This window comes from Pelobates fuscus, chromosome 13 (genome assembly GCF_036172605.1).
Source record: "Pelobates fuscus isolate aPelFus1 chromosome 13, aPelFus1.pri, whole genome shotgun sequence".
Taxonomy (NCBI): Eukaryota; Metazoa; Chordata; class Amphibia; order Anura; family Pelobatidae; genus Pelobates; species Pelobates fuscus.
In genome coordinates, this window is record NC_086329.1 from 89,416,480 (window position 1) to 89,442,454 (window position 25,975).

The following is a 25,975-nucleotide window of genomic DNA, read 5'->3' on the forward strand; positions in this document are numbered from 1 at the left end:
GGAAAAAATAATCTTCAGAAAAGGTTTGAGATGCATAGAAGGTCCTTACAGCAGAGGTGGTAAGAAATTCAGGAGGGAGATCTGCGCAGGAAATTCAGGATTAAAAAAACCCTTTGTTTATTCACTCGATTCCTGCACAAATTTACCTCAGTACTCCACCTCCTCCGATGTCATCCAAGGTGGGGAATGCTAATGCGGGACTGTCCCTTCTAAATAGGAAAGCTTGGGAGGTATTGGTATAGAACTGGATCGGTAGAGAGTGGGTTTATTAAGAAACTAAGTACGGAGAGGGGATTTGACAGAAAGCAATGACTAAAGACTGCACTTGTCAGGAAATAAAACAATTAGAGACTGAAAACAGGTAGTAACAATAGAGAGAAAGACTGATTACTAGACTTCACAAGAGGCAAAGAAATGAGACATGAGTTGGCAGAAGACACAAATGGGCGAGACTGGCTTCTATGTACTTAGAAACAGGAAGATAGGTGAATAATGTAAAGAAACAGGGCTGAAATTAAAGTACTGATGGAAGATCTATCATATACCCATTATTCTTATGTGTAGGGGGGAGGTGGGGAGGCAAGAGGTGGGTGTTCCAAAACCGTGTACCCATCTTTATTTTGTCTTCTCTATTTGTTATTGACCTCTATGGTGCTTCTTCCTTAGTGAAGCTGTGACATCAAGACAAAGCCATGAAATGTATTTTAGTTTAACAGTGTAATAAAATTAATTTACAACTTTACAGCTTGTTGACTTGCTTTTTCAACCATTAAAAAGAATTGTAATTATCATGTCTAGTAAATATCCTGGGTCATTTCAAATGCAGCAGTACAAAACACATGAAAATACACAAGTTGCAATAAATAATTACAAAAAGCAGTAACTTTACAGAAAACCGATTTAGCTTGACTGCAAAAAATCCCAACAAAATTCAAACACAGATTGGACGCTTATTCACGTATGTTAATATGTATTGGGAACCTTGTTTTAGGCACATCCATTAGCGTTGTACAGATGAAACGATGCCCTTGATCAACACTGTTAATTTCTCGTACAGTAGTTTACTATATAACGTGCATTATCATTGCAAATAAATATATCACATACATTTAGCTATTGCAAGACCACACAATTAAAACCTTACAAAGTTATAAATCCAACAAAAAATCTGTGCTTCTGCACATTATGATATGTGGTACCCCTGATCACAGCTGTAAATCAGTGTGTTCTTCGTATGAGATTATAAGATTATATTTGGCAAATCTGGCCCTGAATGCAGGCTTCCTTTTGCATGGGAGCTCACTGGACCACTACTGTCTGCTAATATTGCTTGAAAATCCATCCTCTAAAGTGTTACTCCACGTATCATATCCACTACAGCACCCTAAGAGTACCCTGACCCCATTTCCTAGTAATGGGGCAAAATGTTTGGCAACGGTTTGACCTCTAACCTGGTTCTCAAGGGTGTCTGGTCTCCTTTAACGCTGTCATTTATGTGCCCACGGCTCTTGCAGAGCTGGATGCCCATCACAGCCAGCCACTCATTGGCTGAGAGCATCAGCTGGGCGCTCTCAGCCAATGATTGCAATTCTGTGCATGGGAATATGCACAGATTTGACATTGGTCAGTCCGGAACTATTGTTCTAGGAAGGCTGATGACTTCCCAATGACGCTGCTGAAGGTGGAGTTATACCTCCAGCAACAGAGGAGATAGTCTGCGTAAGTGTAGTGTTTCATAGTGAAATACTGCAAAAACAGACTCCGAGGTACCACAACTACTTCAAATCACTAGATTGGTCATGGAACCTGAAGTAACCATTTAACCAGTTTTATCTATTCATAGTCAGCCTTCATCTGGACAGAATCTGTTCTACATTTAGTCTTGTGTTGGCTATACAGCATGTATTTTCTGGTATTAATGCCTGAGAGGCCAGCCTAGGTTGTCATGCTATGATGTAAAACAATCTGCAATTAATTTACCATTTCCCCACAATTCCCAGTTTAATAAAAGGAACAAATCCCATATACCATTCTCCATTTAAAAGAGCTGGTGCTAAAAGGGTTAATTAACATCAAGGCAAATACTGGTAACAGCAAGAACCATGTGCAATGGATACAGCATTACTGAGAATGGGAGCCACTCCTAAAATCTCCTATGATCTAGTGGAATTGGCTGACTGGGTGTAGGGATTTTCAAAGACAATTGGGGGTGTAGTACTAGTGATTATGGACAGCACTCACAAGAAAATGAGGTAAAGGGAAACGTGGCGATTTTAAGATCGTGATACAGCAGGAACAGCAGCACTGCTACGACTTAATAGCTTGCTGTACGTGGTTACCTCAGCTACACCGTAACAGATGTATTCAGAAACAATAAGTTTTATGCACAAAATTTAATGTCGGGGAGAAAACAATACATTTTAGACAAGCTGGGAAAATGGGTGACTTGAGCAATTATTTTGTAGACTTACTTAATTAAAACTGGCCCACCCACCAACCCCAATAAAAATAATAAAAAATGCAAGCATTCAATTATGATTTATTTTTTAATAAGGGTATATCTAAAAACAGATCTCTTGTCTGCAGCCTGTGCAAGCCCTCCCTTTCTAACACTGTCCAGGCTTTCTGTGGCTGTCCAATCACAGACTTCCCAATGCAGCTCAAGGTGCTCTAGGCCAGGGAAAGGCAACCTTCGGCATCCCAGATGTTGTGGACTACATCTCCCATAATGCTCTTACACCCATAATGCTGGCAAAGCATCATGGGAGGTGTAGTCCAAAACATCTGGAGTGCAGAAGGTTGCCTATACCTGCTCTAGGCTATTGCCTGCATCTTGAGTTTAGCTCTACTGAGCAAAACAAACCAGGAAGTAGCAGGACGGTTGTCTGATTTACAGCCAGGGGGATGTAACAAGGAAGTGCCGATTCTTTTTGTAAAATGATTTTTAAAAAAGGAGGACACGCACTTCACACATAAATCACTTGAGCAAGCTAAAATGCTTTAGGTGTCTGGAGTGTCCCTTTAATTGAGAACCTCTCCAGTAACTAACATGTTGGGAGAGCTGCCGAGGGGAAAATAATCTAAGTGTGTCTGTCTCCAAAGCTCCTCTCTAGGTATATAGGTAAGTTGGGGTCTGAATTAATAATCACAGCTGCAAATAGCAACTATTCCCCCAAACTGTAACTCCACCAAACTCCTCCATTTCCTGCACTATCCTGATATTAGGGGCGCGCATGAGTCCCTCTTTATTGCATGTTGTGATGTTATCTACTGTGCAGAACAGGATTTGGAAGCATGATCTCCCTTTTGAAATGACACATTTAGAAAGAAAGCTAGACATAGTATGATAATTCATATTGCTACTAGTTATGGTGAGAAAAACAAAGTGTCAAAATAATGCTGTGAAAATGACTGATTTAGCACAATATTAAATGCTACATGTCCTCAGGGGCTTTCCTATGGTTAATAAAAGTTTAACAATTATGAGACAGAGACAGATAAGGTCAGGTAACGCACAGCTACAGTGAGACAATAGGATCTGCCCTCGGCATTTTTACAGCCCTTAAATAACAAAGAGTAATGAATTGCACCATCATGATCTGCTATTGTATCAGCTTGATCCCTTTAACCCTGCTGAGAACCTTTCCTTTGCAATTAAGGGGCTCATATGTATGTTGCGCAGGTAGCAATTTGGGTGAGTACATCCTGAAAACCGCACATTAGTGAGAACTGTAATTAGTCAGATAGTAAGGTCTCCTGACCCTCCCATCGTATTACCCGTTTGCTGGGTTCTCCTCTGACGCTGTCGAAAGGGTTAATCGTACAGCATTGCATCTGCTCAAAACTGCTAGGATACCTCCAGCCTTTAATGTGCAAATGCAGACATATTTCAATCATGATTCATGTCACAGAATGGCAGCTGGTAATTTCTCTAATGACTCTTTAATTTAATGTTGTTCCCTCCTCATTTACTGTTTCACCCTTTTCATCTTTTTTTTTATCTCTGCTCCTTAACCTAATACCTGCCAAAGTAAAGTCTCTGATGAAGTCTGTGGTTACAAGATTATATCGTCCTTTGGGTTCACCAAGAGTTAGAAAAAAAGAGCTACAGTTTGATGTTATAGTCAGCAAGCCGTAAATACAGATTTGTAGAGAATTGACAAGGGAATGGAGATTCTTATTCCAAATAGTTGAGTTATCATAATAGCGTAAAGTTTCATGTGCAGAAAACATATGACAGGTGCATAGTCACCATATGGGAGGGGGGGATATATAACCTGAACCCAACCCACCCAATAAGACACCGACACTCAGGGGTATGGGTCAAAAATGTCAACGGCTTTAATGATAATAAAATAATAATAATAATACTTGTGATTTACAATTATATATAAAGGTCATTACCTGCCACAACCCCAACATCATATCATCTCTCCCAAATTTAAATCAAGGCAATAACCCACAACATAACACATTTCCCAATATATAACAACCATATATATATATAACATGTAAAGTGCCAACATTCATCAATTTCACCTGGTAGGGGTATACCCAGCTACCCCTACACCACCGAGGTTCTGAGCCACCAACAGACTCGAAACCTACCAAAACATGTACAAACAGTATACCTTTCTAACCAACCAAACTCCTATATTAACTAAGGCCCATTTTTTCTTAATGTTCCTTACCCCACCCCGCCGCTGTGACCAAGAGGGGGAAAAAGGCTACAAAAGGGAGGGACCAACTCTGCAAGGTAAGAAATTAGAGTGAGGGATCACGTAATAGCCGACCCTTTATATCAGCCAACCCCCAAAACACTGATCCACCAATCCCCACTACTGCTCCCACCCCTAGCCTGCCTCCTAGTCCTGTCAGGGCCCTATTCCCTAAGCTGCACTTTCTCCATGGGCTTCAAATTACAAAACTGAAGTTTAAAGCAGGTGACCTATAAAAAGTCTTCAATTTATCTATAATCACACCGCACTTGAGTGGTCAATAAATAAATACTATTTAGTAGATATACACCCAATGAAAACATGCATTATTTTTTCACTGGGGATATATGAAAAAAAAGCTGTAGATCTCTTGTTTAAAGCCTTTGCAAGCCCTCCGCTTCTTCCCCAGCCTAGAATTTCAGTCTGTGCCGGGGAATTAGGAAGTCTCTGATTTTGATCCACGAGCGCACACAGCTTTCTATTCATTAAGCTAGCTGGGCAACCAGGAAGCCGATAAGGCCAGCACGCCTGCCACTTCCTTTAGCTCCGCAGAGCAAACAGAATCAAAAGATAAAAATCAGTCAGCCGGGGAGGAGTTTCTGCAATGAATAAGGAAAGTTCGGATTTCAAATAAAAATTGCCACTTTTATAAACTGCAATCAAAATGAGCATATCCTGACATGTAAAGCATGCTGAAGTGCTTTATGTGTGAATGTTGTGTTCCTTTAACCAGTTTGCAATCCACAACAATTTGGTGTTTATTATGAATAAACATTAACATTTAAGAATGTATTCCCAATTCATCTAATTTGGCATAAACGTTGAAGTCCACTTGTCAGTTCCACAATGCCCAGGTTAATCTTTTCAGATGACTGCCGAGCACCATACAATTTGCTATTCCACCAAAGTCTGGGAGATGTCTATTGCAGATTACAAACTTAGAATCCTTCCGGTGACAAGGTTCTTTGCAGACAGAGAACAAGTAACTAGCAAACCGGTACACTAATGTGAGTTTATTTTACTACAAAGTTATATCTGGGAACTGCAAACGCCAGGAGCAAGGCTAAAACCGTCATAGCTGATCCCTAAGCTTTCACATTTGTCAGAATTTTACGAATGTATAACGTTTCTCACTCCTTGTAGATTACTAGAAGAAGGGGTTGTAAAGAGTGTCTTCATACAATTCTGGCCCCTCTCCTTATAACTTTGTTCCGCTTTCTTTTTCAGTTAATAAAATTATTATTGATTGAAATAGAAACATGGTGAGTTGGTCAACAATTGTGCTTGAATTAAATAATGATAAAAAAAAAAAAAAAATACAGAATGAAGAGCAATATTTTCCTCCACATAGGAAAGCTTTTGGAAAAGTACCAATTATACAGATATATCAGGCGACTAAAGGTGCCTAGTGAAACAGCAACGTTTCGACCCTGCCCTATAAAGCTTGATAAAGACCCCATAGGGTCCAAATAGTTGCTGTTTCACTAGGCACCTTTAGTTGCCTGATATATCTGTATAATTGGTACTTTTAATATATAAAGCTGCTTTTTTTGTTGTTATCCCGGAGTGCCTAAACCATTATTTATTCTGCATATCTTAGAAAGAAGACCTGGCCAGCCCTGGTTTCAGAGCACCTGGGCTCCTTGGTGAGTGCGGTATCCAGGACATCTATTGGTGAAGATCAGGGCTGCAAAGGCATTATTATGCAGAAAAATGCTTTTTGGAAACGCCTGTGTAGAATTCGGAAAAATAAAACGCTCTATTGTCTTTTGCAACTGTATCAATATGAATTCAAAAAACAAAAAAAAATTATAACAAGCATTGGCTTACCAACATTCTCAATAAATGTGTTTATGAGTGGAGGAAAAAAGTGTGCATCAAGAGATAAAAGAAACAGAACAGAACGCTGAAGAGGGAGCAGACAATGATAGAGGTGAAGCATAGCTCTGACAGAATAAAACGGTTATGAGGGTGGGCACTCCCATCACCCAGCCTGGGAGAACCAATACAGCTAAGGACATGGTTCATGTTGACATATTCACCAACCTTTAGGCTATGTATGCAGCATCCCCAGGAGCTGATGGGAACCACAGCCAGTAAAAAGTCTCCTATTCTGCTTGCTCCCAGCACACAAAAGACAGGAAACTTCTGCATAAATTAATGTTGCTACATTAAAGCGGCTCCGTGACCCTCCCACCCCAATAAAAAAAAATGAGAATTTAATGAAGATAAAATCTTTCTCAAATATTTACCATGCCTGTGTACTCAAAATAAATCATAAGACAAAGTAAGTACTTTGAATTTTTCCTACACCTATGTAGGAAAAAAATTTCCATACACCTATGGGGGCTCCCACAGTCTCTCATACACTGATGTGGGCTCCTGGCAGAGGTAACGCCAGGATCTAAGGATCCCATGGAAGAAGATGGCGATGGCTACAACGAACAAATCCAGGTAAGAGGCATGACATGGATGAGGTGGGAAAGTGGCACTGGGAAAAGAAAAGGGCTTTTATTAAATTTTAACATTCAACAGTCCAATAGAGTGTACCCTAATTTTGTATCCTTGTATATGGCAATTCCACGTAAGGATACCAAATTAGAGAGCCATCTACTAAACCGCCAAAATACCTTCCTTATTTGGTATAATTATAGATGGCAATACCAAAGGACAAGAACACCAAATTTGGGAGCTAGCTACTACATTAATTATCTTCATATTTTCAGCTACATAGATGCCATCCACATAACATTCAAATATCAGCCCTCACGCGGAAATAGCTTGCTGACCCATGCTCTGGAGTAATGGTCAAGAGAAATGGGTGTAGTATTTCCAAAGTCTGGGAGTGCAAACACCACTTTTTTGTTTCGGAAGGGTAAGTTGGGAACAAGTTTCTGACATTTTTATTTAGCATTTCCAGGATTGTCAGTATAAGGATTATCAGTATTTATTTTACCAGTAAGTATGTAGGTTTGGATGGTATCTCCAGTTGGAACAAACAGTATAAATTAATGTTGAATGGTTTGGTTTGTAGAACTAAACATTAATTTGTTCCTTTGTCATCAATGGGACGGATCATTGTGAAACAATCCTGCTTTTCTATGGTTATGGTTAACTCATACTTGGGATATTTTTCATGCTTGCTGTGTGTTTAGTTTTGCACGATATTTACATACCACACTGTTATCATCATTACAGGTTACAGTGAGGACTTGGTAATTTTGATGGAATTCCTCCTGCAACTCCTAAAATATGTCAAAAGGTCACGCATTGCACTAACTTAATTTTAGAGGTCATGGGCAAGATACAGCGCAGTTCCTAACTATTTAGACAGAGTCCGAGTCCAGCAATAACCAGCGTTGTTACTCCAGCGCATTGGACGTGAATGAAAGAATGAACGACAGGATCATGTGCAGACCATCCACCTTAATCAGAGGGATATATCCACAAACTGGAACTTCTGTAGCAGTTACCTCTCACCAAAAACATCACATCTTAAAGTAGTGGTTTTGGTGAAGAGATACTGTCCCTTTACTCAAACAATGTAAAACACTGTCATTGAGACATTGCAATGTTTATATTTGTTCGAGAACATATCTTCAGTCAGTCTGACTGCCCATTAGAGGCACTTGCTACGTAATATAACATTCCAAGAACTATAACCACTGCACTCTGCTCTAGTGGTTATGGTTCCAAGAGTGTCCTGGCACCCTCCTTGGGAAGACTCTTCTTAATGAAAGCTGCAAAAAAACTCCACTGAGCTAAGGGCTAGTTTATTGTCTGAGTGAGTCACCTGATAACTATCAGCCGATTAGCTAAGCCCTGCACTGCTGGGTATAGGTTAATGAAGGAACTTCCAGGGGCAAAAGAGGAGGCAACCGATGCCCTGTTCTCAACTTGTTTGACTACTTATCCTGAGGGGAAGCCTGGGCAATACTGGCATCATAACCACTCCTGCAGGCTGTTGTGAGCATGGTGCTTAAAGTGTTCTTTTACCTTCAGCAGCATAATGCTAATTCAATACTTCTCTATGAAAAGCATTTAAATGGTGAAGTGGCAATTGATGCACATGTGCCATAATGTGTCTTTATCAGACGCATCTGATTGGACCAGAGATCCAGATAAATTCACTGAGAGTGAAGTAGCTGTTGTAAGGGAACTGCCCCAGTGCTGAATTACATGTGTGTTTAAAGGCTTTTTTTTATCAATCTTTTTATTTTAACAATGGGAGACCTCGAGCTAAAGTAAAAAAAAAAAAAGACACTTGTCATGTTAAGAAATTGGTTTTTTTTTAATTAAGAGGAATCTGTGTATTAAATACCCAGTCATAGTCAAATGTTTCTTATTTAAATCTGGAACATATGTAGAAATTACAAAATAAAAATGCAATTTATTACATATTGTGGATTGATAACCACAGTGTATCGTTTTTATGAAATGTCTCTTCACTTGGTCGCAAATAACCCAAACTGTCACAAATTAAGGAACATGGTGAAAAAAATGGCCCTATATACACTTTATTTAAACTGGCGCGCTCCTATGCCTTCCATAATAAGACTGATAACTGGAATAAATCTATCATAGAGAAAGCAATAGGGACATCAATAATCACATGTCTTGTGCCATGTATATTGCTCTGGTGATCTCAGAGGTACAAAAAAAAAAACAGTTAACGTAAAAGGAAAATCTAGTATGAGGAATGAAAAATGTTTAGACTTGGGCATTCATTCTGTAAGAAACATGAATGAACTAAATGCAATTTGCCCAAAATGACCGTAAAACCAAGTGACTATGGACGAACATTTGTTCATTCAGCATTCCTCTACTTACAAGGAGGGAACTACCATCTCCCTCCATGTGGATCATTAGATCTCCCACCACTCCCTCCCCATAATGGGTAGAATTAAATGTGCACGCTTAGTTCAGGAGAGATAGCTCCTGAAATAAAACCCTATGGGGGTTATAATAATATGTCCTTGCAATATTAGTGTAAGGGATGTTTATATTGCCCTCATGCACCTCCCCTATGTGACATGGGTACATACTAGTAACTGGCAGCTATTGCTGACCAGTCGCTAATACATAAAAGGCTACTAAGCTAAATAATAAAGCGTGCGGGGAGGTGAGGGGGGGTGAGGGGGGTAAGGTACAGGGAGCGACATAGATTGGTTAAGTTGTTAGTTGACAATTGCTCTGCTCTCTGCCATTCCCATCTTTAATCCCTCACTAACTAGCAAGAAGTGAGAGGTTCAAAATGAAAGCAGTTGTTTAAAATTATGTTTGCAACAAAAATATGCTAACAGTATTTGGACGAATCGAACCAAAACATGGACGCAATTTGTTTCTGCCAGATTGGCTTTTATTTTCTAATAAAACTATTCGGACTAGTCACAGTTTTAGCTCATCTCGTGCCATTACAAAAATAACCACATTTATCCATCACCCAGAGGTAATTCAGACATGGTTTTGTGACAATTATTCTGCAGAAAACAAAAACTGTATGGGCAGCATGACTTCAAATAAAGAATAAACTTCCTCCTACAAAAAAGACACTCGTACACACATTACATATGGAAATCGGACAAACAAATGGACCCGATGTTGAGAGTTTAGGTCAAGGCAGAGCTCCCAGATCACATGTAATGCAGATCGCTGGAAAATACTGAAACATGTTCTACATTATTATAAACAGCTTTACTAATATTTGCTGTTTTTACTTTATTTGTTTTAAGAATATTAAACAAAGTAAAGGGTATATTCTGTTGTCAGGCATAAAGAGAACATTCCTATTTCATATATAAATTCGTAAGATAAAATATGGCACAAATGAACAAAGTTTTAGTAAACAAAAACATTAAAAAAAGGTTGGACATCTGAATCACATATCCCATTAGTAATTATTTTTAACCTGCACAATTAATAGGAGTAAAATCAAAATAAACAGATTTTAGTGAAGGGGGGGAGGGGGGGACGGCCGGTGACAAGCACTGCTGTATAAACTAAATGTGGGCACCTAATTAGATAATTTTGGTATGATATCATGTGGCTTTGACCCTCACTGCCCTGTTTGTTTGTGAAATGCATGTGTGCACAAGATGATTGTGAGCAGGGAGGGAGTGATGATACATTCAGAATAAGCGTAATGCACAGTTAAGTCACTTTTATGGGACCAGGTTCTAGTGGGGAAGATTACTGGTGTCTACCTGAGGGTATAATCATGAACGGTTACATCATCTGATGAGTGTGTGTCAGCGTGCATGAATTAGGACACCTCGCTGTATATATATAGCACCAGGTAGCTATGCTCTGTACTGTATGGCTGTACTGCTCATCGCTGCACTCCATTCAACACACAGGTAAGCAAACTCTCTGCCTGGATCACTGTGACAATGCTGAGCATCCTCACTGTCTAGTATCTGCATAAAGATTTGGCTTTATTATGTCTTGGATTGCCCCGAATTCCATGTTATTCTAAGGAAGGGATTGCAAGTTCATGTCTATCATACATTCTATAACAGAATCTTTAGAGAAATTCCAACTTGTGGACAGGTGTTGAGTTATATTACATGTACTTTGTGTCTGAGAATGTTTGAACAATGACGGGAAATGATCAAGGCAGAGTATATCCTTTGTACAGAGCTTACAATCTATGGCTCATGCAAGAACATATGGAAAGTCGAATGGTTGTCTGTAGGAATACAGTTTAAGTCTTAGTTCTATGCAAACCCTGTTAAACACTAGGCATAGAGAATAAATAAATGTTTATAATATCACGATTGTTCAAGGGTGACTGTGGAGAAAAAACAGATAGAATTTGTAAATACCTGTTCCATCCATAGCTTTGATCCAAGGAGAGATCTGACTGTCATTCTGGGATGAGGAACAATTTTTCGTTTTCTAGTTTGTTGCAAATTTAGAAAGCAGTGGGGTTTTTTTTGTCGCCAGACTTGATGGATGCTAGCCTTTTTTCAGCCTATACAAATACATAAATAGCTAAATAGACTAGCAATTTAAACAATATCTGCATACATGCAATAATAATTTAATAATAATGATTATTTTTATATGTATTATTTAATGGCAAAGGAAAGGTTTTTTTTTTTAAAGTAAGAGCAATCAGGATGTGGAATTCTCTGCCTGAAGAAGTGGTTTTATCAGAGTCCATACAGATGTTCAAACAGCTACCAGATGCATACTTGCAAAAACAGAATATTCAAGGATATAATCTTTCAATGTAGGGTAATAACTGCTTGATCCAAGGATAAATCTGACTGCCATTCTGGGGTCAAGAATGAATTTTTTTACTAGCTTGTTGCAAAATTGGAAGTGCTTCAAACTGGGTTTTTTTTTTGCCTTCTTTTGGATCAACAGCAAAAAAAAAAAAAAAAACACAAATGTGAGGAAGGCTGAACTTGATGTCTCTTTTCAGCTATGTAACTATGTAATGGTGAATTGTCACTTATCAGATTTGTTTAATGTTATGTTTCCTTATGCCTATATTTAACAATTATGTATTTGTGAGTTTTTAAATAACAATAAATGTAGAAGCCTATTTAGGTTCTTCCCTCTTAGCTTGCCACCAATTATTGCTGTAAGCTTTGTCTTGGGTACCAGTCAGCATAAAGAAAGCATACAGTGATAGGAGAAATCAAACCATGTTTATTTTTGTCCTCTTCATTTGCAATGTTTGCAGATGATTTTCCTTATCTACAAGGGATAATGTTGTAATTCACTAAATATTTATAATAAAGGGAACAGAGCATCAGAAAGGTTAACACAATTTATAGATGCTATTCAATGTTGAAATTAACGGGATTAAGAAAAAAAATGCCTAAATATTTAAATTTATAATTCCTCTCCTGACCACTCAAAACTGTTCCCTAATCACTCCTCATAACTCCTCCCTAAGTCCTCCTCTAATCACTCCTCCCTAAGTCCTCCTCTAATCACTCCTCATAACTCCTCCTAACTCCTCCTCTAATCACTCCTCATAACTCCTCCTCTAATCACTCCTTATAACTCCTCCCTAACTGCTCCTCTAATGACTCCTTGTAACTCCTCCCTAACTCCTCCTCTAATCACTCCATATAACTCCTCCCTAACTCCTCCTCTAATCACTCCTTATTCCTCTTCTAATCACTCCTTATAACTCCTCCCTAACTGCTCCTTTAATCACTCCTTATAACTCCTCCTTAACAGCTCCTCTAATCACTCCTCATAACTTCTCCTCTAATCACTCCTCATAACTCCTCATTAACTGCTCCTCTAATCACTCCTAATCACTCCTCATTACTCCTCCTCTAATCACTCCTCATAACTCCTCCCTAACTGCTCCTCTAATCACTCCTCATAACTCCTCCCTAACTGCTCCTCTAATCACTCCTCATAACTCCTCCCTAACTCCTCATAACTCCTCCCTAACTGCTCCTCTAATCACTCCTTATAACTCCTCCCTAACTCCTCCTCTAATCACTCCTTATAACTCCTCTCTAACTCCTCCTCTAATCACTCCCTATTCCTCCAAATACTCCTTATAACTCCTCCCTAACTGCTCATCTAATCACTCCTTATAACTCCTCCTTAACAGCTCCTCTAATCACTCCTCATAACTCCTCCTTAACTGTTCCTCTAATCACTCCTCATAACTCTTCCTTAACTGCTCCTCTAATCACTCCTCATAACTCCTCTTTAACTGCTCCTCTAATCACTCCTCATTACTCCTCCTTAACTCCTCATAACTCCTCCCTAACTGCTCCTCTAATCACTCCTTATAACTCCTCCTTAACCCCTCCTCTAATCACTCCTCATAACTCCTCCTCTAATCACTCCTTATAGCTCCTCCCTAACTGCTCCTCTAATCACTCCTTATAACTCCTCCTTAACTCCTCCTCTAGTCACTTCTTATAGCTCCTCCCTAATTCCTCCTCTAATCACTCCTTATAACATCATTTACAGCTACTCGAATAATTCCTTATAACTCCTCATCTAATCACTCCTTATAACTTCTCCCTAACTGCTCCTCTAATCATTCCTTATAACTCCTCCCTAACTCTTTCTCTAATCACTCCTTATAACTCCTCCCTAACTGCTCCTCTAATCACTCCCTATAACTCCTCCCTAACTCCTCCTCTAATCACTCCTTAAAACTCATCCTTTACAGCTACTCGAATCATTCCTTATAACTCCTCCTCTAATCACTCCTCATAACTTCTCCCTAACTGCTCCTCTAATCATTCCTTATAACTCCTCCCTAACTCCTCCTCTAATCACTCCTTATAACTCCTCCCTAACTGCTCCTCTAATCACTCCTTATAACTCCTCCCTAACTCCTCCTCTAATCACTCCTTATAACTCCTCCCTAACTCCTCCTCTAATCACTCCTTATAACTCATCCTTTACAGCTACTCGAATCATTCCTTATAACTCCTCCTCTAATCACTCCTCATAACTCCTCTCTAACTCCTTCTCTAATCACTCCTTATAACTCCTCCTCTAATCACTCCTTATAACTCCTCCCTAACTCCTCCTCTAATCACTCCTTATAACTCATCCTTTACAGCTACTCGAATAATTCCTTATAACTCCTCCACTAATCACTCCTCATAACTCTTCCCTAACTCCTTCTCTAATCACTCCTTATAACTCCTCCTTAAACAACTCACAGCTCCTCCCCTAATAATCTCTCCAAAACATTGTATAGTTCCTATATTGATACAATAACCACTAATAATCACTAAATGATTTTCTAACTCAGGGATTCCAATACCGTATTTTAGTTTACCAAGGCACAATTCAATAAGATAAAGAAAACTCCAAGGCACACCTACTATTTTTTTTTATCCTTCATCAGTGGTTATAAAAATATTATTTACATATATTTTCAAAAATATCCTAACTTAATAAATATTCAACTTTAATTTGAATTAATTGCTAGATGTAAATCACAATTTTTATACCAACACTTATCATACTTATAATTTTAAGTACTACGTTCAAATTATTATAGCATTAAAGTAAGCGTGTTGGTGACGCACTTTGAGATAGCTAGCCCACTGATTCTTTACTACTGTGCTTAGACTCTAAAATGTCCACGGGTTATTTTAGCATTATTTTAGGATTTATACAGCGCCAACTTATTCTGCAGGATTTTACAGTTATAAGAAGAGGATATTTTAAACCCTGATCAAATGAGCTTACAATCTGTGAGGTTTTGAGATATGCAGATATATATCATTAGGGATCTTGCCCAATAACACTTACTAGTAAGGTGGTCTGACTTGGATTCGAACAGGCGTTTCCATGGTCTAGGGCAGTGATATTAACACTGGTGTAACCCCGACGGTTAAAACACATACATCATATTTATCACAGCCCTGGCAAATACCACAATAAATTGTTTCACCTATAATACTGCTTTCCCTAGTGTAAAGGAGACCATTTTGGAACTGGGGGAAAAAACTCAAGGGTTTTTCATAATAGATATGTGTTCTAGATGTAGACAGACACTTTTTACAAAGTTCTAAAAGGTTCCACTGTAATCTCACAGATGTCTCTTGTCTCATTATAGGTTAAACAGCAACATCAAAAAATGTCAAACCTAATGCAAGCAATTAAAAGCATCCTGGAGGTCTTCCAGAAGTACTCCCAAAGTCCCTGTCCTGGACCAAACCTTAAACCTGCAGAAATGGAGCAACTCATACAGGATGAGCTCTCTGAAGCAATCAAGGTGATTACATAAAAATAATGTTATGAGCCTGTACTGTTTTACTGTTTCATTTTGCAAAGTCGGTCAAATAATAGTGATTGGCTGTATTACGGTGGGAGTAATGTAGTCTTCTGTTTCTCTATCCCTTTGATTAGCAGAAGTGGTGGCATGTCCGTATTGGCACTTAGGGCAGCACCCCACCAGATAGGGGGGGGGGGGGGGGTTGACGCTGCTGGACGGTGGTAGCTCCCTCCCTACTTTGTCTCAGTATATCTCTTGACTGCATTGGAAATTCACTGGAATTCCAACATGGTCAAAATAAGTTTATCATAAAGATTCTATCGTTATCAAATACTCTTTTTTTCATGGGGGGCAAACAAATGCCCAATTTGAGTGCACATCAGAGAAGTTTGAATGCTCCTAGTAATTTCTGAAATGCTCCATTTAACTTCTAATTATGGCACCAGGACATTGTGTTCATAATAATGCAAAAGTCTAACAATCGCTCCAGGGACCATAAACACAACATCTTATCGGGATATCGGGATAGGAGTGTACTGGCACCATCCCACTGTAATTATTCAAGCCATTTAAGTGCAGTTTTGACACCTTTGCAAGGCATCTGTAAGCCAGCTGTCCTTTAGAATAAAACACGGTGATACTGAAATGCGCTCATGGCCTAAGATACTCTCAGCCCATAAGCACGATCCTGTACAATTCTATAAAGAAAAAGGGATTTGTCTGTGGGTGACCAGAAGAAGGGGCTGCAGCTGCAGGTGCCCAGTGGGACTTAGGCAAGTTGTCAAACTGTACTAAAATGATCTGACTACTTACTGTGGGAAGCTGCCATGATACTATTGGCACCATAACCACTACAGCAGTCTGCAACAATTAGAGTGCTGACAGGTAGAAAAAAGGGGTTGTAATGTAAAGGATGTGATGTGAGTTACTTTTGTATTGTGATTATTATAATTTTTTTTTGCTCATTCCAGTTTTTTGTTTTTTTTAAGTATTTTATTTTTTCCGTAAGTTCACTGAATTGTAATTAAAAAAACATATATGCCAATGCCATGTATGTATACAGTATTGTTTTGACATATTTTATAAATGCCCTTACTGGAACTTGGACAGACTATATTAATTTAACTTGTTGAGTTTCTGTGGGGTGTAAACTTGTAAGAATGAATACCTTTTCTTTAATTTGGTTTTTCAAGCCTGGCAATTTTAATCATTTAATTTGTAAGCATAATTTATTGTGTCATATCAGGAGAAATGCTACTAATTAGCTTAAAACAATATCTGTATACTGAATAATACATCATTTGCAATATGTAGCCCTAGGATTGATAGACGTGTCACTTCACTTATATTGCTTCATAATGAATTGGTCACATCTCTGGCACTCAACCGGTTAGATGAAGAACATATATATATTTATATGTTTTATTTCTTTATTTATTTTCACCTGAGTACAATAAATTGGGGAATAAATTGGGAGGCTATTGAGTACAAGACAATGTTAAAATATTCAAACCAAAGACAAATAGAAATAGACATGTTTAGGCATCAAATTGTGTTTACCTTTATTCTTGATTAGTTCTGATGGCTAAAATCAACATTTTAGGTCTATTGTTTTAACCTGTATATTCCTTAAATAATTGAGTTTTTTTAATTATTATTTTTTTGTATTTTATAGAACACAGGAGATGCGGAGACCTTGAATTTAGTCATGAAAGCTGTGGACCGAAATCGTGATGGAGAAATTACCTTTAATGAGTTCATCACTTTGGTGTGTGTTATAGCCAAATCATATAACAGACACCTGATAAAAGAAAATGAAAAAAATCCACAGTGTTGGCCTCAGCAACAGAGTTCGGAAACGCAGCAACTAGTGGTCAACAATCAGCAGTCAACCCAAGGATCAGGTATTACACAGCAGGTCATCCAGCAACAGCCACCTACCATCCATCAGCAACAAGTGTATGCCACACAAATCCCTCAACAACTGGTGCCGACCCAAACATTAGCTCCACCACAACAGATACAAGGACAAGTATTAATTCAAACACCAGGACAAAGTCAAGTGCCACTTCAAGCACCTATTCCAACACAGGAAGTAACAGTGCAACAGGTGCCATCCCAGTCACCAACTACAGCACAACAGGCACTACCACAAGGCCAAGTCAATGTCCAAACATTACCTCAAATGCCACTTCAAGCACCACAGACCCAACTACCCTCACAAGTGCAACCTCAGGTAACACATGTAATATTTCCGTGGGCAGCCCTGGAACAAGTCCCTATAAAACAAGTACCCTTTAATCTGCCTCAATTATCTCCAGCATCTACTCAAGTCCCTCATCAACTGACAGCTCAAGGCCCAAATCAAATATCACAGCAAGTTCTAGGTCAAATATCAAGTCACATTCAGCAAGTGCCACCTCAAATTCAAGCACCACTGCAGGTGCCAGTCTTTCAAATACTTCCTCAGTTCCCATCTCAGGCACCCTCACAAACACATCCTCAGCAAACATCCCAGACAACCCTTCAACAGACAACAGCCCAGGTACTTCCTCAGCTATCAACTCAGGCATTCCCTCAAGCACTTCCTCAGCTGCCACCCCAGGTTTCCCATCAGGCACTTCCTCAGCTGCCACCACAGGTACCCCTTCAGGCACTTCCTCAGCCGCCACCACAGGTACCCCTTCAGGCACCTCCTCAGCTGCCACCACAGATAATTACACAAGTGATTTCACAGCAGACCTCCCCACCTCAGGCACCAACTCAGGTACTTCCTCATCTATCACCTCTTTCACCTCCACAGCAAACACTATTGTCTCAGGTAATACCTCAGGCGCTTCCTCAGCTGCCACCACAAGCACAACCTCATTTTTTCCCTCAGATTACATCACAGGTCCCCACACAGGTGCTTACCCAGCAACCCCTCCCACCTCAAATACCATCTCAGGTACTGCCTCAGTTGCCAACACAAATAACTACACAAGTGCTTCCTGAACAAACCCTCCCAGCTCAGGTACCACTACAGGTGCTGCCTCAACTAACATCACAGACACCCTCTCAGTTGACACTCCCTCAGCTGATTCCTCAGGCCTCAGCCTCATCTCAGGGAATTCCTCAATTGCCACCTCAGACATATTATCAGATTCTTCCTCAACAGCTACTTGAAGTTACACAGCAGTTACCACCTTACCAATTTTGCCATTGGTTATTCGATATGCCTAACCATACCCTATTGCCACAAACACCAATTCAAGTGCCAACACAAACAACAACCCAAGTACCCCAAGCACCAGCTCAAGCTGCACCACAAGTAACACCCCAAGCACCAGTTCAAGCTGCACCACAAGTACCAGTTCAAGCTGTACCACAAGTACCAGCTCAAGCTGCACCACAAGGATCAGTTCAGGTTGCACCTCAAGTGCCCGTTCAACTTCAACAGCAGGTGCCAGCTCCAGTAACACAAATACCAGTTCAAGTTGCACCCCAACTGCCAGTTCAACTTCCACAGCAGGTGCCAGCTGCAACAACACAAACACCAGCTCAGGTTGTATACCAACTACCAGCTCAAGCAATACCACAGGTACCCTTTCAAATTCTACCATATGCACCAATTCAAGTTGAACCACAAGTACCAGCTCAAGTAACACCCCAAGCACCAGCTCAAGCTGCACCACAAGTACCAGCTCAAGCTGCACCACAAGTACCAGCTCAAGTACCAGCTCAAGTTGTACCACAAGTACCAGCTCAAGTTGTACCACAAGTACCAGTTCAAGCTGCACCACAAGTACCAGTTCAAGCTGTACCACAAGGATCAGTTCAGGTTGCACCTCAAGTGCCCGTTCAACTTCAACAGCAGGTGCCAGCTCCAGTAACACAAATACCAGTTCAAGTTGTACCACAAATACCAGCTCAAGTTGCACCCCAACTGCCAGTTCAACTTCCACAGCAGGTGCCAGCTGCAACAACCCAAATACCAGCTCAAGTTGTATACCAACTACCAGCTCAAGCAATACCACAAGTACCCTTTCAAATTGTACCACATGCACCAATTCAAGTTGGACCACAAGTACCAGCTCAAGTAACACCCCAAGCACCAGCTCAAGCTGCACCACAAGTACCAGCTCAAGTTGTACCACAAGTACCAGTTCAGGTTGCACCCCAACTGCCCGTTCAACTTCCACAGCAGGTGCCAGCTGCAACAACCCAAATACCAGCTCAAGTTGTATACCAGCTACCAGCTCAAGCTATACCACAATTACCCTTTCAAATTGTACCACATGCACCAATTCAAGTTGGACCACAAGTACCAGCTCAAGTAACACCGCAAGCACCAGCTCAAGCTGCACCACAAGTCCCAGCTCAAGTTGTACCACAAGTAGCACCTCAAGTTGCACCCCAAGTCCCTGTTCAACTACCACCGCAGGTGCCAGCTGCAACAACACAAATACCAGCTCAAGTTTCTTCTCAACTACCTGCTCAAATTTTACCACAAGTACCAGTTCAAGTTGGACCACAAGTACCAGCTCAAGTAACACCTCAAGCACCAACTCAAGTAACAATCCAAGCTCCAGCTCAAGTTACACCCCAAGCACCAACTCAAGCTGCACCACAAGTACCAGCTCAAGTTCCACCCCAACTGCCAGTTCAATTTTCACAGCAGGTTCCAGCTCCAGTAACACAAATACCAGCTCAAGTTGTACCACAAGTACCAGCTCAAGCTGCACCACAAGTGCCAGTTCAACTTACACCGCAGGTGCCAGCTCCAGTAACACAAATACCAGCTCAAGTTGTATTCCAACAATCAGCTCAAGCCATACCACAAGTAACCACTCAAATTGTACCACAAGCACCAATTCAAGTTGGACCACAAGTACCAGCTCAAGTAACACCCCAAGCATCAGCTCATGCTGTACAACAAGTAGCGCCTCAAGTAGTTACTCAAGTTCCACCCCAAGTGCCAGCTCAGCTTCCACCTCAGGTGTCAGCTTCAGTAACACCACAAGTGCCAGTTCAAGTCATAACTCAAGTACCAGCCCAAGCTGTACCACAAGCATCTGCTCAAATTGTAACACAATCAAAAACTGAAGTTCCACCCCAGGCGCTTGCTCCCGTAACATCACAAGTACCAGTTCAATTTGTACCCCAAGCACCAACTCAATTTGCAGCACATGTTACACATCAAGTGCCAATTCAATTTGTATCACAAGCAACAGTTCAAGGTTCCCCCCAAGAGTCAGCTGCAGTATTATTTCAAATACCAATTCAAGGCATACCACAATTAGCAGCTCAAGTTCTAACCCAGGTGCCAACATCCACAACAACACAAGTACCACCTCAATATATACCGCAAATACTAACTCAAATGGCACCACAAAACCAAACTCAAGTTTCATCCCTAGAGCCAGCTCAGGTTATATCACAGGCACCTGCTCAAGCTGCAGCCCAACAGCATATTATACTTCCACAACAACTGCCCACTCAAGTTGCACCCCAAGTATCAGCTCAGGTTGTACAGCAAGTACCAGTTCCAGTAACATCACAAACACCTGGTCAAGTTACACACCAATTGCCAGCTCAGGTTATATCACTAGCACCAGCTCAAATTCCATTCCAGTTGCCAAATCAAGTCCCACAAGTAACAGCTCAAGTTATACCTCAGGTACCGGTTCAGGTTGTACCACAGTTTTCTGCTCAAGTTATACCCCAGGTTCCAGCTCAGATTGTACCACAAGTTCCAGCTCAAATAACATCTCAAGTACCACCTCAGGTTGTACCACAAGTTCCAGCTCAATTCGCACCTCAAGCACCAGCTCAAGTTGTAACTCAAATACCAGTTCAGGTTCCTTCACAAGTTTCATCACAAGTTATACCCCAAGTACCAGTTCAGGTTGCACCACAAGTTTCAGCTCAGGTAATACCCCAAATACCAGCTCGGTTTGTAACACAAGTACCAGCTCAAGTTCCATATCAAGTACCAGCTCAGGTTATACCCCAAGTACCAACTCAGTTTGTAACACAAGTACCAGCTCAAATAACATCTCAAGTACCACCTCAGGTTGTACCACAAGTTCCAGCTCAATTCGCACCTCAAGCACCAGCTCAAGTTGTAACTCAAATACCAGTTCAGGTTCCTTCACAAGTTTCATCACAAGTTATACCCCAAGTACCATCTCAGGTTGCACCACAAGTTCCAGCTCAAATAACACCTCAAGTGCCTGCTCAGGTTATACCCCAAGTACCAGCTCAGTTTGTAACACAAGTACCAGCTCAAGTTCCATATCAAGTACCAGCTCAGGTTGCACCACAAGTTCCAGCTCAAATAACACCTCAAGTGCCTGCTCAGGTTATACCCCAAGTACCAGCTCAGTTTGTAACACAAGTACCAGCTCAAGTTCCATATCAAGTACCAGCTCAGGTTGCACCACAAGTTCCAGCTCAAATAACACCTCAAGTGCCTGCTCAGGTTATACCCCAAGTACCAGCTCAGTTTGTAACACAAGTACCAGCTCAAGTTCCATTTCAAGTACCAGCTCAGGTTGTACCACAAGTTCCAGCTCAAATAACACCTCAAGTGCCTGCTCAGGTTATACCCCAAGTACCAGCTCAGTTTGTAACACAAGTACCAGCTCAAGTTCCATATCAAGTACCAGCTCAGGTTGCACCACAAGTTCCAGCTCAAATAACACCTCAAGTGCCTGCTCAGGTTATACCCCAAGTACCAGCTCAGTTTGTAACACAAGTACCAGCTCAAGTTCCATATCAAGTACCAGCTCAGGTTGCACCACAAGTTCCAGCTCAAATAACACCTCAAGTGCCTGCTCAGGTTATACCCCAAGTACCAGCTCAGTTTGTAACACAAGTACCAGCTCAAGTTCCATTTCAAGTACCAGCTCAGGTTGTACCACAAGTTCCAGCTCAAATAACACCTCAAGTGCCTGCTCAGGTTATACCCCAAGTACCAGCTCAGTTTGTAACACAAGTACCAGCTCAAGTTCCATATCAAGTACCAGCTCAGGTTGCACCACAAGTTCCAGCTCAAATAACACCTCAAGTGCCTGCTCAGGTTATACCCCAAGTACCAGCTCAGTTTGTAACACAAGTACCAGCTCAAGTTTCATATCAAGTACCAGCTCAGGTTGCACCACAAGTTCCAGCTCAAATAACACCTCAAGTGCCTGCTCAGGTTATACCCCAAGTACCAGCTCAGTTTGTAACACAAGTACCAGCTCAAGTTCCATATCAAGTACCAGCTGAGGTTGCACCACAAGTTCCAGCTCAAATAACACCTCAAGTGCCTGCTCAGGTTATACCCCAAGTACCAGCTCAGTTTGTAACACAAGTACCAGCTCAAGTTTCATATCAAGTACCAGCTCAGGTTGCACCACAAGTTCCAGCTCAAATAACACCTCAAGTGCCTGCTCAGGTTATACCCCAAGTACCAGCTCAGTTTGTAACACAAGTACCAGCTCAAGTTCCATATCAAGTACCAGCTCAGGTTGCACCACAAGTTCCAGCTCAAATAACACCTCAAGTGCCTGCTCAGGTTATACCCCAAGTACCAGCTCAGTTTGTAACACAAGTACCAGCTCAAGTTCCATATCAAGTACCAGCTCAGGTTGCACCACAAGTTCCAGCTCAAATGACACCTCAAGTGCCTGCTCAGGTTATACCCCAAGTACCAGCTCAGTTTGTAACACAAGTACCAGCTCAAGTTCCATATCAAGTACCAGCTCAGGTTATACCCCAATTACCAGCTCAGTTTGTAACACAAGTACCAGTTCAATTTGCACCTCAAATACCAACTCAGGTGGTACCACAATTTCCAGTTAAAGCTGCACCTCAAGTACAAGCTCAAGTTGTAACTCAAGTACCAGCTCAAGCTTTACCCCAAGGAACATTTCAGGTTGTGCCACAAGTTCCAGCTCAGGTTGTAACTCAAATACCAGTTCAGGTAGCACCACAAGTTTCACCCCAAGTACCAGCTCAGGTTGCATCTCAAGTCCCAGCTCAGTTTGCACCACAAGTTCATGTTATATCCCAAGTACCAGCACAGGTAGTACCACAGGTGCCAGCTCAAGTTGCTCCTCAAGTCCCAGCTCAGGTTGCTCCACAAATTCCAGCTCAAATAACACCTCAAGTACCTGCTCAGGTTATAACACAAGTATCAGTTCAAGCTTTACCCCAAGTACCAGCTCAAGTTTTAGCCCAGGAACCAGTTCAGGTTGTGCCACAAGTTCCAGCTCAGATTGCAACTCAAATACCAGCTCAAGTAGCACCACAAGTTTCAGCTCAAGTTTTACCCCAAGTCCCAGCTCAGTCCGCACCTCAGGTTCATGTTATACCCCAAGGACCAGCCCAGGTAGCATCACAGGTACCAGCTCAAGTTGCATCTCAAGTCCCAGCTCAGGTTGCTCCACAGGTTTCAGCTCAAGTTATACCCCAAGTACCAGCTCAGGTTGCATCTCAAGTCCCAGCTCAGTTCGCACCTCAGGTTCATGTTATTCCCCAAGGACCAGCCCAGGTAGCACCACAGGTACCAGCTCAAGTTGCACCTCAAGTCCCAGCTCAGGTTGCTGCACAGGTTTCAGCTCAAGTTATACCCCAAGTAACATCTCAGGTCACCCACCAAGTACCAACTCAGGTCTCTAACCAAGAACCAGCTGCAGTAGCAACCCAGGCACCTACCCAGTTACCAACCCCAGTTTACCGATGTGCATGGGACCCCTGGACAGGAAAATGGATTATCCAGCAATACAATTAAAGAATAACATACATGTGCCAGAGCTGCAAAACGTTTGTGAGTTATTGTATGCCAATAATTTTTCTTAGAAGTAACATAGAAAACCCTTATTGTCTTCAAAGCAATAAAAATGAATGCTAAATTAATGCAGTTGTTTGTTTGTTTTCTTCTAATTAAGTTGACACCAAATTCTAGAATAATGCATTAAGATTGCTTTCCACTGTAGATTGCTACCATGGCTTCCTGTGGTACTAGAATAATGTTTATGTGTCTGGAGTAATTTTAGGACTGATATGTGTACTACCATGGACAGCAGGCTTTAATAATACAATAATACACCAAATGTGTAAAAATAAATACTCAGAGACTCATCTTTAGAGGTTTACTTCTCCCAGGATTTCCTAGTCCTGCTTCAAACAAATCCAACCAACTGCGTCACATCTGCCAGACCAAAGTAGCTTATAATTGTTCCACCTCTAGAGGTCTTTTTTTGTCTTTTGATCATAAATAATAGATATTTTTGGAAGGTATCTCTTGAGCCTCTGTGCGAAGATGGATGCCCAAGTAATTTATCTCCAGTCTTAAGTGTAGCTTTTACACAATGTTTGAATCCCTGGTGTTAGTTTGCCGTAGTAACTTTGTAATAGGATATAATACCATATTGTGCAAGTGAATAGTGTAACGCACATAAGGAAACTTGTGGATTAGATATTATTATTAAAATAAAGTTTGAAACATTGATATTTGGTGCTGAATACCCTAACTTTCTACTCCTGTTTTCTGGGTTTCCCTTGTGTTCTGCTCCCTGCCAGTGTCTTGTACCATTAGTAATAGGAAAACTCTCGCAGAGATACACTGCCGACAGAACTCTAACACTAGGATTGGTGTAAACTCAACACTGCGGTGGTAAACTCTTGGGCAGCCCACATTTTTTAAGTGTTTTGTGCATGTATGCCCAATGTAGTCAGTCGAACATCTTCTCTGCACAGAGTGATAGGAGAAGGCATTCAACTCCTCTCTCCGATATAACTTCTAGAAGGTCTTTGACCCGTTCAGAGGCATCAGAGACCTGTCTCCCTTTAATGAAACCAACTTGGTCAAAAAAATGAGGTTGGGCATTATGACTGATGAGTGGATAGCAAAGATGTTGGTATGAATCTTATAGTAAGCGTTTAGATAAGAAGTAGATAGCAAATTTGCTTATTTTGTGGGGGTTTGCAAAATTCTGGTAATGCTATTACGTACACTGTCAATTTTTCCCCGGAAATCTGCCTTTAATCATGCAGCTGTTAAAGAAAGCTAACATACAAGGAGTTAAGATATTTGCCATCTTTCTGTAGTAAAGTGCTAAGTATTCATCAGTGTTTGGTGAATTTCCGTACGGGAGAGATCTTATGGTTTTTGTTAGTTACTCAATATTAAGAAACCCATCAATGTCTTCTGGATTTGGTTGGCAAATCTGTGGGCAGTCCCTCCGATTATACGATGAATTATAAAAACGGGGATAAAAAATTTAACATGGCTTACAGATTGTAAATATTTTGAGCAAATCCATCCAGCAAATATGGTCCAGATGAGTTTAATGATTTACAGGAATGAGTTGCTAACATTCACCTTTCTCTATTGCCTTCAGTGTGGAATTTGGATTTCAATTTTCTGAGCATTAACTCTGGCCTAATTGTTACATAGTTACATAGTTAGATAGCTGAAAAGAGACTTGCGTCCATCAAGTTCAGCCTTCCTCACACCTGTTTTTTGCTGTTGATCCAAAAGAGAAAAAAAAAAAAAAAA

General features: G+C 40.8%; 1 protein-coding gene across 1 annotated transcript; it reads left to right on the plus strand.

Annotated features, from left to right (window-relative positions):
• Positions 1–11,043: 11,043 nt before the first annotated feature.
• LOC134583068 (titin-like) lies at positions 11,044–24,330 on the plus strand. The gene is made up of 5 exons (XM_063439823.1): positions 11,044–11,074; positions 15,286–15,444; positions 17,120–19,187; positions 19,839–21,427; positions 21,620–24,330. The coding sequence occupies exons 2-5, from the start codon at positions 15,307–15,309 to the stop codon at positions 24,203–24,205; spliced, it is 6,381 nt and encodes a 2,126-aa protein (XP_063295893.1). The 5' UTR covers positions 11,044–11,074; positions 15,286–15,306; the 3' UTR covers positions 24,206–24,330.
• Positions 24,331–25,975: the final 1,645 nt, after the last annotated feature.

What these genes read in the sequence shown, in the direction of transcription:
- LOC134583068 (XM_063439823.1), top strand. Translation starts at nt 15,307, where the DNA reads ATGTCAAACCTAATGCAAGCAATTAAAAGCATCCTGGAGGTCTTCCAG. An exon ending in AGCTCTCTGAAGCAATCAAG is followed by an intron (nt 15,445 to 17,119) that starts GTGATTACATAA and finishes TGTATTTTATAG; the next exon opens with AACACAGGAGATGCGGAGAC. An exon ending in AGTTGTACCACAAGTACCAG is followed by an intron (nt 19,188 to 19,838) that starts CTCAAGTTGTAC and finishes CTCAAGTTGCAC; the next exon opens with CCCAAGTCCCTGTTCAACTA.